The sequence below is a fragment of the Lingula anatina genome, chromosome 7 (assembly GCF_051362555.1).
Source record: "Lingula anatina isolate TDL-2025a chromosome 7, LinAna3.0, whole genome shotgun sequence".
Classification (NCBI taxonomy): domain Eukaryota; kingdom Metazoa; phylum Brachiopoda; class Lingulata; order Lingulida; family Lingulidae; genus Lingula; species Lingula anatina.
Window position 1 is genome coordinate 16,571,970 of NC_141773.1, and position 17,229 is coordinate 16,589,198.

The 17,229-nt window shown below is 37.4% G+C and overlaps 1 protein-coding gene across 3 annotated transcripts; it reads right to left on the reverse strand.

The window, feature by feature from the left end:
- Window positions 1–1,710: 1,710 nt before the first annotated feature.
- On the reverse strand, window positions 1,711–14,162 carry LOC106176175 (sorbitol dehydrogenase). Of its 3 annotated transcripts, none has more exons than XM_087018682.1 (9): window positions 13,949–14,144; window positions 5,860–5,893; window positions 5,352–5,516; window positions 4,622–4,781; window positions 4,245–4,363; window positions 4,033–4,098; window positions 3,610–3,788; window positions 2,677–2,798; window positions 1,711–2,202 (listed from the first exon to the last, which is right to left on the reverse strand). In XM_087018682.1, the coding sequence occupies exons 1-9, from the start codon at window positions 13,976–13,978 to the stop codon at window positions 2,049–2,051; spliced, it is 1,029 nt and encodes a 342-aa protein (XP_086874808.1). In that variant the 5' UTR covers window positions 13,979–14,144; the 3' UTR covers window positions 1,711–2,048. The 3 variants fall into 3 exon arrangements, with proteins under 3 accessions (XP_086874808.1, XP_013413887.3, XP_086874809.1); XM_013558433.3 differs by lacking the exon at window positions 13,949–14,144 and adding an exon at window positions 6,013–6,172; XM_087018683.1 differs by lacking the exon at window positions 5,860–5,893 and having other exon boundaries at window positions 13,949–14,162.
- Between the last annotated feature and the right edge of the window lie 3,067 nt (window positions 14,163–17,229).

The following is a 17,229-nucleotide window of genomic DNA, read 5'->3' on the forward strand; positions in this document are numbered from 1 at the left end:
ATAAAAGACAACTTGCAAAGTTTATAGCCACTAAGTATAAGACAAGAACGCTTATGCACGTTAAGTTTTTAATTAGCCCAGAGGGCTGGATGTTTTTCAAGCAATAAAGTGGGTAACACGACATTATAATAAATGAATGTATGATGAATGAATTGATAAACGAACATCCCCCTCCTAGTATTGGTACTGTATGTATGCGCCAGTACGTATGTATAGTACTCACTTACCGAGCATCATAGTCTAACATCATATTCCAAGTCATAATTTAAGATCGCTTGGTCAATTACTACTGATACTATTTAATGCTTTTGAGACATGGTCACCTCTCCCTACAGGTCTATGGACTTAATGAATGGAAAAGTCTTTCAGTGTACGCCTACTTGAGATTCATATAGAGACTCATGACAATTTTAATACAGGAACTTAAATGTTATATTTTTGATAATTTTCATAACTCATTGAGATGGATTTTAAAACTGACCTTTCCCATTTTGCCTTAGATGTATCATCTTAATGTTTTAGCTGTTTATTTTACACTCTAGGGGTTAGTAAATAACAGATTACCGGTATCATTGAGCCAATGTATATGGACTGAATTGCAATTATAATGATTTAATTGGTCACGAATAGAATGAGACGATACATCTACATTTACTAGCGATATACCCTGAACGTCATGTCTGTGTGCATGCCCGATTCTCCTTTTTCAATTTTTTCTGTCTCCGTGGGGCTCTAATATTAACCTCGCATGCTTAGGTCTGATACTTCGCGTACATGTACCACACGTTCACGTTAAAGGTTTTGTTTGACACTATTACATGTGTGCATGTGAGAAATGTATTATCCGGTCACGACCATGTAAGACTCACGAACATAAAATGACGGACAGATATTACTCTGTTACTAGAGGCCATCTGAATGATGCCATTAATTTCACAGAAACACATGTATTCTCGCTGGATAAAGTAAAGGAAAGTGTAAAGAATGAGCCAGCGACACATTTGTGAATACCTAGTGAAATATCAATCTGACCTTGGTAGAGGGTAGATAAAGCTGAAAATTTACCTTAAGCTAGTATGTGTATATATCGCTGACACGGATCTATACAGCAAATTGAACCTCTGTAATTACCGGTACATGTAATTTCAATGGTCCGTGATTAGACCGTCATACTGAAACCCGTCTCCTAGTTTTACTAGTATAAAATAAACACTGATGTGAAAGTAAACATGATTATTTTGAAGAATCAAAAAGATGCTGTTCTCTCTGCACTGAATAATATCATCATGTATGACAACAAAAGGATGTGGTTTTGTTGAAGAAGGACGAAGGAGATCGATATGCGGCCGCGCAAAAAGGTTGCGTCAAAATATTCTATATTTAAGAATCATATTAGCTAAATTATATTGTGTGACGTCGATTTATTATCAAAATGTCAGAGGGGCATTCAAAATGGCAAAGGATTGTCAGTTTGAGCACGTGATGCAGCAATACTAAAACAAAGAATCTGAGGATGCATGTATGACACTAACATCCTGTACATCACCTGAGCATACGCTGGGCTGTCTCACAAATCTCTTTCTTTTCTTTTCTTTTTCTTTATTTAAAACCCGGATATCTATTAATAATGATTTTTTATGATATTGAACGTACCGTATACCCAGTGTATTTTCTCAGCTGCATGCCTCCAGAAAACAAACCATGGCAAAGTTTGCTTAATTTGTAATCAAAATGTGTATTTCAGATACCAATTACAATAAGCTATCTTTGCTACAGTACTCCCCGGTGCAGATGTTCTCCCTTTGTACAGTGCATGCCAAATAAAGGTGTGGGGTACTGGGATACTAGTACACTGTATACTACCATATAGCAAATTCAAGACAGAAAGCGCATTTTCTTCCTCACATGTTCCGACTATGATTAACAATTAAATGATGCACACGTATAAGTCAAAATCGTTGAACTGTCTAAAGACACTGGCACTCGATTAAAATCTCATACTAAAGTAGTGACGTATGGCATAAAAATAACAACTATTAGAATATTGTTTAATTTCTGGCACATTTAATCATGCACTTGATTGCCTGACCACTCTTTGCCATCTCAAAGGCTTCCAGCGTCTGTTCTAGGTTAAACCGGTGGGTGACCATCGGCTTAATGTCCACTTGGCCTGAAGACACCAGCTCAATGGCCACAGGGTAGCTGAAATAGTACTTATAACGTTGATATATACAGGCAATGATAATGTTTCTTCAGCGAATCAAATACATGTAAAAAATTCATGTACATGTAATTATATAAAGTTGGACAATATTTCACTGGCCCGAGAGTAGAATCAATAGAAATCAGTAGAATACAACGTTTAGAATCCTCTTAGTTACATGTACAGTGAAAAAGTGAACTGACCAATGAATTTAATATAGAGTAGTGATGTACATTCAGCCTAACCAAAAGCCTTGTTTTATAATAGCCCCATTTACCGACTTAATTGTATTTACCACGCTTATACAGTAGCTATATCATTTTACCAGTGATTGGGAAACAATCACGATTTCATTCAACTTTGACAATATCAGTCATTTCATGTCACAAAAAAAGCAGTGCAGCAAATCACTGTAGTAGGACACCTTGCTTGACAGTGCTCCTCAAATTGCTGCAGAGATACTACAAACTTACTCATTGCAGTAGCGAAGATTAGTGTGAACGTCAATTTCCTTGGCAACTGCAAGACCCAGGGGGATGGTGACGTCAGGAGGACCTATACCGACCACCTGCACGATGCCACCCGGTCTTGTGGCCTGAAATATTCATGGATGTTAGATAAAAAAAGAAATGGGCGTCGTTTTCGTCATGCTGCCAAGAGGATATTCATTACATTCGGTTTTTATTCTTACTATGAACTGTCAGAAATTACATAGGAAAATGCATGGTTATTATGGTTGGAATATCCATATGGACGTTAATAATAATTCATTAAATATGTACACTTTTAAAACATACAGCTTAATGCTTAATCACGGGCACTCACTTGTGCCAATTAAGATCATGCTTCGTGTTCAAACTGAACTGTTTTTTATTCGTGTTCAAACTGAACTGTTTTTTTTATTATTTTTTACTTTCAACCTTAAACAATATTATAACATTTTGTGAAACTCTGTGAATTAACTTAATCATGCAACCAGAAACATATTGGTCATTATTTAAACATTGCAATCACTAGTACCTTTCTATGTGGAATACCTTATACAGGGACAAACTCTTACTGGATGACATACTACATGAAGTATATGTATACAAGTTCTGTATACAAGTACCATATAGGTCTTATTCTATAGGCCTACAGATAGATTAATCCGATGAAATATGACTTATAATACAATTTGACGGGAAGGGATATTAAAACGTGTAAGGAAGCTTCGGGAGCTAGGGATACCTGTACTCGCCAGGAACAAAGTAGATTAATTGATTTTAAAACTCAACTGACGAAATACTGACTGCTACTGAAGGGTTGCTGCAATGCCACAAAAACAAAACACGTACAATGCAACAGCGACAGCATTACTTTGAAGTATTGATAACAATGAACCATATTCAAATATACGTATTTACATGAAACCCAAGTTGCAGTCCTGACTCCACTCCAGTGCATTCCACTGTGACACGTGGTAGACATCCCATCGCGACCTTGACCTTGTCAGCTACAGCCTCGGTGTCGTCCTTGGGGTCAATCAGGATGGTATAGTTGGCTCCAAAAGATTTTGCGAATTCCAACCGCGATTCCGAAATGTCTGTTGCATTGTATATAAAAAATATGTATATAAGGTATATAATCTGAATTTTAAGATCGAATGTGTCCGGCCACTTTGATATTTTCTTTGGTTTTACAAAGAATGGTGTTAAAAGTAAGTGGGCTATAACTGACTTATCAAGGATCAAAGTAGACTAAAAATTGGCTGTAGAATGCAAAATTAATTTCCGGACTGAAGATATTTTGTGTGTGTAGTTATATGCTTGTGCGTGACAGATACAGACCTGTTATGCAGATTGCAGTTGCCCCCATTGCTTTGGCTGCCACAAGCACCATTAAACCAATAGGACCTGGAAATAGCAAGCATACATGTACAATTATACCACTAGTAAAAGCTGACAAATAGAAATATACGTTCTTCAACACTGGCTTTCCTTTAACGAGTCTTTTATTTAGTTTTTAGGATCTCTCCCTCTCTCTCTCAGGGGTCATATACCTGCTCCTGTTATTAGTACGGTGTATCCAGGCCCTATCTGCGCACGCCTACAAGCATGAACGCCCACAGAAAACGGCTCCATCATGGCGCCCTCTTCAAAGCTCATGTTGTCTGGAAGTCTAGAACATTGAATGCAAGGTGATTGTGTTCTTTCGTACACACGCCTACATATCTATCATTTGGATATTTGAATTTAGGTGATAAACAAATGAATGTGTTACATGTGTTCATTCTGCACTATTAATCTAAGTTCTACTATAAAAATGTTCACTCTTCAGGTTTCTGTAATGTATAATTATCACAAGTGGCATATTTAATTAGAAAAATAAGTGAATAATAAAAAGCATTATATTTCACAAACTCCAGAACAGTATTACTTGTGGCAGAATTTGGCGTTGTGGCAGTAAAATCTTCTCAGCGTTCCATCGTCCGGAGGAGTGGCACAGAAGGTCAAGTCATCACATAGATTGTACCTCCCCTCCATACAGACGCTACACTGCATACAGGGGACGCCGGGCTCTATGGCAACGCGATCACCTGAAGAGGAAGAGCTTTAGTAAATAGACAAAATAAAGTTAATCGGATGGACAAATCGATAAGGGGTCCCTGATATTATCATTCATCTGTTATAAAACCAGCGTGCCTCGTGGTTTTTAGATCGTAGGTTTTGAATGAAACCCATTATCTTACTTTGCAGCGTTATTTATGTAAGGCTCCTGCGATTTTATCTACGTTTGTTTCATGTCTTTTGCACACGTGTAAATCTGTAAATGGATACAAACTCGTAATAGTTTACAGTAACAATAGTATTTTAAAAGATAATAGCATATACATGTACATGCACACACATTGGAGAATATTGTCAATCAACAATGGGAAATAATACATATACATTTATGACATTTTACATTCAGGGTTGACTCACATTATTTTCAGTGAAATAGCATCCTAAGGGGAAGGGGATAGGTTGAATACCACTGTGCACGTACTGGTACCTTTAAGAGCCGTTCACCAAGATCCCTTCCTATTGGACGCCCTAAAATCCCGTCCTTTACCCCTAACTAGTTAACATTGCTATACCGTCGGTAAATGGAACGCTATACTTACCCACTTTCAGGCTGGTGACCCCCTCCCCTAGGGCTACCACGGTCCCGCTGCTCTCGTGGCCCAGGATTAAGGGGTTACGGACCACGTATACCCCTATGATACCCTTCTGCCAGAACTTCACGTCCGATCCGCAAATGCCAACAGAGTGCATCGCCAGCTGAACCTCTGTTTAAAAAACTTTGCTTTTAAAGAATTATAATGCATGGTTTATTATTTGATTAAAAAGCAATGCTGTGTCCTCAAAATAAATATGCGTTATACAGACTACTGGTAAAGGTTCATCTTCTCAGCTTTATCAATACATTTATTTGTACCTGTACACGTAAATCTCATACAGTGACAATGTTGACCTGCATGTCTGTCCCGCACCCCATGCACCTAATTAAGCCACTACATTTGCAGCTGTATCGTAATAACAGTTGTGTAAACACATATCACAAGACAAAACACATATAAACAATTAATGTGATCATAACCGTTTTATGAAAAAGAGCACGTGTATCTTTACCTCCCCTTTTGGGCTCAGGAATGTCAGTTTCCTCCTGCAAAGAAGGACAACGCACATGAATAATTGTGACATTCATCCCTCATTTGCAACATTGTCAACAGAGAGAGAGAGAGAGAGAGAGAGAGAGAGGGAGGGAGGGTAGGTAAATATTACCAGCCGAAGGTCTCCCACAGAGCGCAAAATCGCCGTTAAATTTTTGTCAGTCATCTTTTGGTTAATATTGAGCTGCGATGTCTGGACAGGGGCCTCTGCAAAAACCTTGGTTGAGCGAGACTTGTTTCAGGTCATCGATATAGATAAATAAAATCGACCTATTATGTGTAGGATCAGTGTCACACTTATCCTTATCTCTTGGTAGAAGATATTTGGTGTCACAGCAGTTCAAGGGCAGTGTCGTGATATTTAGGACCCACAGATCAAACCTTTAACATCTGGGTCAGTTATATTAACAGAGTTGGATTGGGAAAGGGAAATGGAAAGGGCCTAACCTCTGACACAGTTTGTATCAGGGCCACACTAAATAAAATACTATACAAAATTACACTGCTTTTCAACATTTTGCAACAGACTACTTGCGCATCCTGTGGTCAGAGAGTAAATAGGTCCTATTACGTTCAAAATGGTTTCCGTTCATTGGAAAGTTTTGTCAAGATGTGTCATTGTTGATGAATGTCATTTCAAGCTTGGATTCAGTACCATACCCAGTATTAGCCTGGAGGTGCTGCCTCGTTATTGCGCAATTGAGGTGAACCTAAGTTAACACCAAGGGTTCAAAGTAAGGTCAGCGTCGTAAATTATTTTTAGGTTTACCAAGTTTTCAACCGTGAGGTGGAGCTCAAAATGACAGAAAAACGTTGCAATAAAAGTTATCTTTTTTTTTGCATGCAATGTATATACGTGTATGTGGTCATTATGATTGACATTGATCTCATATTGTATTTCATCTACAACAATATCGTTACGAGTTACGAACTTGTAGGTTTCCTTTTCCCTTCAAAACCATTATACTACCGCACTATACTGTCGTCGATTCTGCGAAAGGACGGTAAAGAAGTGACACTTTACAAACTTAAATTGAATAGCCTTGTAGTTTTAGCACTGACAGGCGCTGTTGGAAGAGGACACTTTATCGAACAGCTCAAAATATACAATCTGACCAACGACAGGTGATTAACTGGTGAATTCAAATGTATGTCTTTAACTGGACCTGTATGTATCTTTGCCCGATTTCACAAAAGAGCTAAAACTGAGAGTTGGTCAAACAGAAACCGGGAGAGAAAACTTTATGGACTTGCAGGCTAGCGTACTTGCATAGAATCCTGAAAAAAAAAAGCCTTACCCATCGCGCAAACTATGTTTTTCTTCTGAATTCATTTTTATTAATTATTTGTTATACCTCTCCTAGGGGTGTGCATTTGCTTTTCTCTAACCTGTGTGTATGTGCACGCGCGCGTTTGTGTGCGTACAGTATGTGTGCACTGTGTGTCTTACATTGTACATCTGTAAACAACTCTTACCTTGTATACAAACACAGCAGAAAATTGTAAAAATTCCCTCTCTCTGCCCTTTGACCACTTGAACCCCCCCTCCCCACCCTCCCACCTCCAATGCATCATCATCTTTAAAAAGGGCAAGCACGTGTGTAAAGCCTCTCTTCTGGTCCTCAAATCAAGTTCGGTCCCTTGGTTCTAAACTGTTTACCAGAGGCTCTGTTCTGGTCCTACACCTGTTAATGTCCATCATGACGTGTTCTAACGTGTTCCCCAAACGTGTCCTTGACTGACTCTCTTTTGGGCCCCAAACTTTTTCTGCGGTATAGTCTTCATTTGGAAACCTGCCAGTATGACTTTCGGGGGAGGGGAGGGGATTAATTACTTGCAGTTAAAAAACTCAACTAACGGTCATTTGGTTGATTCGCGAGATCAATGGACTACCTGGCTATTATTTCACAGCATAAATGGAAAGATATAAATTGCAGAGTAACCTTGTGTCGCAAGGATACTACTTATAGTTATTTATTCCCTTCATGCTCCCTCTTCCTCCCCCCCCCCTCCCCGGGCACTTGTAATTGATACTCCGTATCTTGATTAATGTGGAAGAATTGAAAGATGAAAAGAGCGCCCAGACGTGCTTTTGACAGGTCAGGTCACGAAGTAACGGATACGGCATCTCAGGCTACAAAATATGGCTTCACAGGACAGTGAACAAACTCGAGAAATTTCCCTCTCCGACAAAATTCCGAGCACCCTGCTTCCTATATGTCTTTACAACAATTCAGTATCATTATACTGAATTCTATTACTGTTCTATTACTTATGTTGTATTCAACCATTTAATAAAATTTAATATTTGCAGAAAATTTTATTGCAGGATTTTACAATATCACTACTTTGCACCATTGCTATTATATGGCGCAGAGTACAGGTTCCAAACAGGTATACCTGCAAACAGTAAAATTGTTTGATATTAATAAAAATATAAACAATAATGTTGATCATAATAAGTAAACCACTCAGCAGTCTAACTGGCTACGGGTTATTGCCAAGATGTGTTTAGTTTACACTCTCCCCTAGTTCGGGACATTTACAGAATGTCTTGACCTCTCTCTCCCTCGATCGTCATAAATCTGACATTTAAAATTAGTATTTCAACTCAGGATATTTACAGAAATGTGTGAACATTATATTAATTTGAGAAAGGGTATTTTACAGTGTTCGTAAATGTTACAAAGGAAATTACCAAAAATATATACTGTAGATTTCCATATTGAGAAGACATATTCCTCTACTCCCCCTCTCCAGATTTCCTGGCCCGAGGAGCAATATGTTTGTCCTAAGCTCTGAAGCTCTGAACGCGCTTGATAGAAACCAGATGTGGAGACAGTAAGATTTTATTGCCCGAGCCAGACTACCGACTTTCCAATCTTACAGGTTGAAAATAAATGTGGGCAGGGGGGGGGGGATATATATCTTCTTAACCGAACCATGATAAAATATATATGTAGAAAGGTTCAACTTGACTTTTTTTTAAATTTCAAATCGTTATTTCATAACATAATTTAGTTGCTATGCCCTTTAAAATAAATATTCATTTTTTTTCATATGAAAAATGAGAGCGTAAATTAACTTATCCCAACCGCTCACGTTTTGCATAACGTTTTTATGAATGTTTCACATTACTTTAAATAACTGCTGACGGCTTTCCCTATTAGAGGGTACAATAACATAAGCCAGTGAAAATTAATGGAACGTGTCATATTTTTGTTCCGATATTTATCTTAATATATGTGGCTCACATTATCACTTTTTGTTGAAAGTTTTCTCACATCGAACTTAATTGGGTTGGAGTGTCTACATCTGTAGCAGTGCTTTAAAAGGTCATAAAGTGACCAATTTTTGAGATAGCGTTATGCGGGACTTAGGTAACTTTTATATAAACTGAAAATAATATACTGTAGATTGATTCACAACTCTGCCGCCGGTCGAATGCAAGCCCGTAAGGACTAACCAAAATTAAATGCCGGCCGTGTCTGGTGCGAGTCCTCACACATAATTATAAAACATAGCAAATTACAGTATTTTATTCCATAAGTCTTGGTTATAAAATTATCCAAGGCATTCCAATTATAATCGACACATAAATTGTATTCATATTGTCATTTTCATCCACACAAGTGGATGCATACGTTACAGTGAAATAAACTAAACTAAACTAAACATAAACCATAACCCCAACCAAAAATTAATCCCTGACAAAGCTTAGATGTAACGAACTAACACAATCTTCCAACAATCTGCTTAAAAGCTCTAATTAGTATTGGCGCTGTTCTGAATCTTTCCCTTGAAGTGCTAAATTGAAACGGGGATGTTAGCCTTTAATTTTGCCCAAGGGAGAACGGCGTTGTGTAACAGTAAATTGCATTGGTATGCATACTTATACTACGTAGTTATACTGGATCTTTCCTCTACCATTAGTCCCTCAAATTTACTTTGGTCAGATCACTAGGATTTCATGATATTCCCTTCACTGTACGCTCCTAAAGCAATACAATTGGGATGCTACATGTAAGTTGTCATCCAGTAGCAAAACATCACTTGAACATTATCCGAATGATATGGGATATATAGCTTGTGAAAGCCTAGGTATAAATACCAACAAGGTATGCAGCCCCGTCAATCAAACACACATTATCTTCACTTGCGTCTTAGTTTAAATGCAGTCAAACAGGCTATAAATACGAATATATTGCGCGTTTATTTTAGATCCGCTGATTCGAAAATAATATAATCCATTTCTACTACTTGCACAAAACGCCTACATTTTGGTATTTTTATAGTGACCATACCTATACCCTAAATCCTGAAAATTGAAAAAAAAAATTCTGAAACAAAATGCGTAAATGAATAAAGTAGCTAGACTATCCTTCATAGGGAGCTCTTTACATAAATTGCAGTATTAATAGATTTATAAAACGTATGCAGTAAAAATCCATTATACTGTGCCTATATAAGCTCTGAATCACTATAGTTCTTGACAGTCCAGTGGACATTTAGGAAATTCACGGGAATAAACGCGTCCATATGAAAATAAGAACTTATACTAACTTGAAACGGAATAAAGAACGAGTGAGTGAGTGAGTACACCCCCACTCCACACACACACACATGCACACAATCACCCACGAATGTAACTGTCTTGAAAACAAGAAGCAGAGAACGCCATAAACATTTTAGTAGTATTAGGCATCCTAAAGGTAGTCACGCAGCAAAACTTTTGTGTTCTTTAAAAAATCTGAGAATATATTATAGCAAATATAATACAATTTAAATAATTGAAATGCATTTCTTTCCAACATTCAGTTTACGTACGTTTTTTGGTAGCCTCTCAAAGTTTTAAACCTCAAATATTGGAGACCATAATAGAGTCAGCCAAGGACATGTTTGGGGAACACGTTAGAACACGTCATGATGGACATTAACAGGTGTAGGACCAGAACAGAGCCTCTGGTAAACAGTTTAGAACCAAGGGACCGAACTTGATTTGAGGACCAGAAGAGAGGCTTTACACACGTGCACCTGTACCGACCAAATGACAGGCGAATCAAGAGTTTGTTCAGGTAATGCAGCCTGTCCAAAATAACACAGCTAGATTACTGCACAGTGAACCCACTGTCTTCACATGCAAGCCTTGCCATTTCTGACGTCAGAATCACTGCAGATCACGTCCGACACAGCTGATATGGCCAGCTTTAGTATTCAGTAACATAATACAAGTGATTTAAGTCATTCTTCAACTACAGTGAACCCTGAGTACAAATTGTACGTTTGTATTGATAGAACATTTATTTTTCTGTGTGTATTATGTGTGTGTTTGCATTTACATTCGAACAGGGAGAGCGCCAAATGGGCTTGAAAATATTTTTAAACCTTAATTGTATCCTAATATTTTTTATTCTACTGTACAATTACAGCTCGCCTGCAGTTTTCTCTGTACCTAACTGTTTAAAAGATAAAATATACACAATGAAGTTCATATAAGGGTGACATATTCTATTCCATAAGAATGTGTGGCAGTGAATTCCCTTTATTCCTCAGAAAGTAAAGTGTCCATGCACACTGGATCCTCATACTGATGCCAAAGACAACGTTCTATGCAAGGGTGCAGAATCTCGCGTGCAAATGAAGGATTAAGCTATCGGTGTGGTTGTTAACTTCGATAAGACCTCTTTATCTCGACAAGATAATATTTATGTATGACAGTGGTTATTAACACAGTAAGGATGACCGCGTGGCCACTCCCAGATGTACATTGCACAAAAGAATGCAAACCGTCCTAGAGAATGGCTTACATTTACAGGGTCACGACGGGTCAGGTTCATTATAAAAAAGAAAAAAAATCGGTGTACTTAAGTTCAGATGAATCCATGGCAGTCTACTTGGATAAAGCAAGTGCCTGTTTTTTAAGCAGGAGATAAGAAGAGAGAGAGAGAGAGAGAGCATTTATTCTCGTGTACTTTCGACTTTAGGGCCAGGGCTTCGGTAATTGAGGGGTACTGACATGCTTACTTGGCTGGTCACACGAGAACCCTGATTCTTCAATCGGTAGTCGGGTATCGTATTGTACCCCGTCCAACGCAGGTCTGAAAACATTATCGTACCATCAACGCTGAATCTCACGAGACTTGGTTTCATAAGCCTACACGTAACAATATTAAAGATGTTTAAAATTTAGTCAAATTTTCATAATGTATAAATGTATGAGTGTGTTTTATGATTTGACCACGCGGGTGTTAAAAAAACGCAGGGGGTCTGCAAACAACAAGAAAGCCGCACGGCGGGTGTGAGATTGCACCGAGGTTCAAAGGGTTCCGTATGAACAGTATGCAACCGAAAAGACTATTTTGCCCGACCTGCGCGTGAGCGCGCGCTTGTGTGTCAAACAAACACACACATCTTTTCCAACGCAGACGGACACCTCTAATTACACACGCTCGTTCGAGTCTACGGATAGGATGGGGGTGTGTGTCTCATTAAATATTACTTGTTACGCGACAGCTGCATGCTATGCAAGAACTAAAACCATTAGTTGCTGCTGTAATTAATCTTAAACTCACTTTTTTTTGTGCTCTTAAGGACAGACAGTCGGGTTTAGTAGCGCCATTTGAAGAGTGGAGATGGCGTCAAGGAATATACAGCCTTGCCTGTCTGCACGAGCCCAGATGACAAATTAATGGCCTTGACTCGTTTCAAATATAAAGAAATGTTTGTTTTATAAAGACACCGCGAAATATATTTGACGGGGTCGATAATTTTAAAGCGGAGTTAACTGGTAATTCTTTTTTAGATATTGTTAATAGTCATTTATAACTGTAATATCTGATTTCAGAAATATTGCATAATTTCCCAATGCGCCACTGCTTACATGCCATTTACTTTTGATAGTATATTTAGCTGTGTCTGAACACGCAAAGACATGCGGTAAGTGTTTTTTTGTGTGTATAAAACACCTTAGTAGAAAACCACGAGGAAATGCCAATGTTGTTACCATTTGTTGTGGCATTTACATTTGACAGTATATTTAGCTGTTTCTGAACACGCAAGGACACTCGGTAGATGTTTGTTTGTGTGTACAAAGTTTCTCAGTAGAAAGTCATTAAGAAATACCAATGTTTCATGCATTGCGATTTATAATAAATGAGGGAACCATCAATGCCGTTTGTTCGTGCACTTTAAGAAGGAGGCATTCGTGGAATATTTCAAGAAAATAAATTTAGAAATGTTGTCCTCATCGTTGTGCATACATGAACATGTAGCACGCGAATATCTAAAATTCAATAATGGTACATATTCTTTATGGCTTTTTAGTACATCTTGTGTTTTGTTTTATATTTTATAGTAGGCTTTGTATGTTGAGGAGCATATGGTATTGACTTGTAGGTTAGACAAAGAACTGAAGTGGCACTATATTCCCGAGATTTGTACAATATCACTGGTGACTGCTTTGTCATCACATAATGTTGAATTTATAAAAAGACTAGCGACCTACGTGTATTATGCCAACAAATTAAGAGAAGATTTTGTTTAGATTAGTAAATTTGTATAATGTTTGGAACATAATGTTGTTGCCGTATCGACCAGCTCATCATTATTGTAATAAATATACTTTTGGCCGTCAGGCCTGAACTACAGTTGAATAAACTTGGCACTTTACTGTAAGGGCTATACAGTGTATAGTACGCTGGTAACGATGTAATCAAATTTAGGGAGAGGTTTTATAATAATAAATAAATGAATAAATAAATAAATAAATAAATAATGTTTATCGAGATATGTCAACCCCGAGTGTTGAAGTTATATATTTTATTTCAATCACAAGTCAAAGGAAGCCGATACATGATAAGGCATTGCTAGAATTCTACTCGTTTGAACGCTTGAATTTTTGCAGTGTGCCGTTCATTAATTTCTGAACACAGAGATCTGAACCACTTTTTATGTGAGTAGGGATGATGACAATATTATATTTTCACACTATTTAGAATTATTTAACTTTCGGCTTTGTCCCTTCTCAGGGGTCACCACTTTTCTCTTACCTCCTGCATATCCTCTTTTATAGGATCCATGAACCTTCTCCTCGGTCTCCATTTAGATTTCTGGCACCTAATTTTAGAATATGCCGTAGGGTTTTTCCAATAGTAGTAGGCCTACATCAATACTGCAATAACAATAAGGTCAACCTGATAAACGTGTAATTCACCAGCTTTTTCCTTGGTATATTTGGGTAGGCATTTAATGTATCACTTTTCAATTTTGCTGGACATGACTTGGGTGCCTCACGACACACGTCAGTGACAGCGATATAAAGCACATGTCATCTTGACTTCTGCTCATATTTGTCATACATGGCACACAACCTGAACTACCTACCTTTATTTGTGCATTCTATACATAATTTGTTCAACTTTGAGAGAAATGTAGAAACATTTTTTTTCAATGTGTCAAAGGTTCCTAGGGTTCAAGCATAATTATTTAGTATACTGCTTTAATCTGGTTTAATCCCGGAAACAGGCTGGTGATTCGCCAACGTTGTTATTATTATTTGATAAAGGCAACATAAAACAAGTCTTCAAAAAGCAGATACTGAATACATATCAAGAGTTGTGATAGGAATATTGTCGTAGACACAGGAAACATATACGGATCTGGATAAAATCGTATTTGCAAATTCAAGTGTGTTTAACCAAATGTTTGAATAATGCACATGGGTCCAGTTAAAGAGTTGTAAACACTGAGTGACAAATAGCAACGGCATGTGACATGTACATTTATGTCTCTGTCGCTATCGTGTGTAGTTGCAATTCAAAATTCAGTCCAATTAATAAACCTCCTCCTTATTTTCTGGCTGGATTACGATTTTTTCTAAACTTTACCTTATTGCAATGACAGCATTGATATATAATTTTAGCAAGACTAGTGTGTCAGCCTTCAGAGCGGGTAGCAGAAAACTGTTAAGCATAAACTGTAAATAAGTTTAATTACAACATAAATGAAAAAAAACAACAGAAAAATTTTGTCATTAGGACGCCCACGATGCTGGAATTATAAACCCATCGCCTCAGAAGTATTTCTAATTTTTAATTTCGTACAGCGAACACCTGAAGTAAATGTATAAAGTCATGAAATCCTCTATTCGTCGCGCAGAGACAGCTAGTGCGCTCCACAAAACGCCGTCGTCCGATCAGTCTGTCTATCGCATGGAAATGCATCGTTAACATTATGCATGTTTGTAATGGACCTACCTGATGGAAGGCTTGTTCAGATTGATAAAACCTTTTACCCTTCCACAAACAAAGGTTGGGTTTCAAGAGAGCTTTGCGATTAGTTTTGATGTATGTTAATGTTATGGCTCAATACTTTATGTGTTATTTTTGTTTTTATATGCAGCTGGCGTGTCACATGTGATGCAGCTAGTGGGGTCCGTCTTGGGTTAATCACTCTGAAATTGGTCGTATAGGTACATCTTTAAGTCAACAGATCTAGATCAGTATAACTACATAAATACATTATCTCTCCTCCCTAGCAAAATACGGATTTCACACTATAAATATCAATTAAAATCAAAATCCAGGCACATTTTGAATCCAAATATACAAGACAGGAATCGTGCGTATATGCACGACGACAAAACGATGTGAACAGTCCTGTTTCACATAAAAACTTCAGACTTGCCTTAACTTTGACCCCAAATAAATAAGTAGCAATGTACTCAGTGAAAAATATATATGTTATTATACCGGTATATTATACTACATAAAAATTAATAATAAATTCAATTAAATTTTTGGTTCTGTGTTGTAGAAAGAAAGGCAACGCCATTGCTTTAGATTAATTATTTCTTTTTTGTGGACTGCTGCACACGTACCAGTAACCTGGCCTGAAACAGGACAGAATTTTTGTCTAACAGTTACGAACAACTTTCGTTCCAAAGGTCTTTTGTAAAACCAACTCTGAGTATTGATTATTGCAAAGCAACTCTACAAAATGTCAATATGCCCAGCTGTAAGTAGTACGGTTTTGAACAAACTTTAATTTACAGTAAAGCTCTAAAACGGAATAACTGCCAGTGTAAATTGACCAAATTTGCTGTGAATGAAGCAATATGATGTAAAGTAAAATATATAGGTGATATAAAGTTAAATAGTGGATCTGTTGTCCCAAAAAGAGGGGTATGATATTGGACTTATATTATGTCATGTTTCCCTTCATTTTTCACTTATTTAAACACTAACGAATTTAACGTTTGTTTACAATAGTGTTTTGCATGTTTAAAGCATTCTTCCTGTCTTACACTTACCGTGGCAGAGTGATTCTGTCATTATTTTGGAGAGATAGGCAAACGTATAAGCATATTACGTGTCCTCAAGCCAAAAATAAGTGGACTTTCAAAATGTTTTCATTTGGTTTCCACATGTTCAATCAGAATAAACTCCCAGAGTAGTAAGGTTCGAGAAATGGCGTTTGCGTGTCCAACGATGTTTTTTCTGTAAGGTAATAACTTTCATGCCAACGTAATTAACGAGGCCTTGATTGAATATCACGCTTAGCTTAACATGCATGATCACACTCACGCAACAAGTTATACGGTATAAAAACATGACTTCTTTTTGCTTATCCACCTCATCCGAATGAATAGAAAGTTTTTTCTTTGTAGCTTTTCCTTATAACCAAACAGTGATGTGTGAATCTACGTGCTCGGCATAAAAGAACCCGGGTCTGATTCGGGGTTAATGCTTCATTGTTTGCCTCCGAACAGCCTGAACCCCCAGGGGCGCGTTGAGGTTGCCGTTTGACAGGTCCCAGACAGGATAATATAACAATATGAACACATTTGGCATACATAGAAAAGGTTAGTATTGCCAGAGAATAGAATGTTCACAAAAAAAAAAAACAATATGTTCTTGTGTTGCACTTGAATTAACATACAATGCACATAAAGGAAACGACTATAGCGTAGTGTCGTGATACATGACTTTTCAGTTTTAAATTTATCTCTTTTTTGATCTCTTCAATCATCTTAGACGTGCCTCTCCTAACAGTAACAAACGATTTCAAGGGTCTCTGTTACGAGTCACCTTCCTATCTTGCTTATATATATATCCTTTATCAGTATGTTTATCTAAAACGACAGGTGATGCCGAAAAACTACTTTTTATCAAGATCAAACAAAATAACTCCACTGTTTTTCTTCCAAATTAAGACCAATTTCGCAATAGATATATCTAAACTCCAGTGCCTGCAATTGCAAATAATTCGATTCGAAGTACCTTTTTCAATTTTATCTGTCTCTCGATATGCCTGGAATGGGACTACAATG

Coding starts and splice junctions, on each gene's coding strand:
- LOC106176175 (XM_013558433.3), bottom strand. CDS start 6,066: ATGACTGACAAAAATTTAACGGCGATTTTGCGCTCTGTGGGAGACCTT. Junction 5,517..5,859: donor TCCTGAGCCCAAAAGGGGAG/GTAAAGATACAC, acceptor TTTTTTAAACAG/AGGTTCAGCTGGCGATGCAC. Junction 4,364..4,621: donor AACGCCAAATTCTGCCACAA/GTAATACTGTTC, acceptor TCAATGTTCTAG/ACTTCCAGACAACATGAGCT.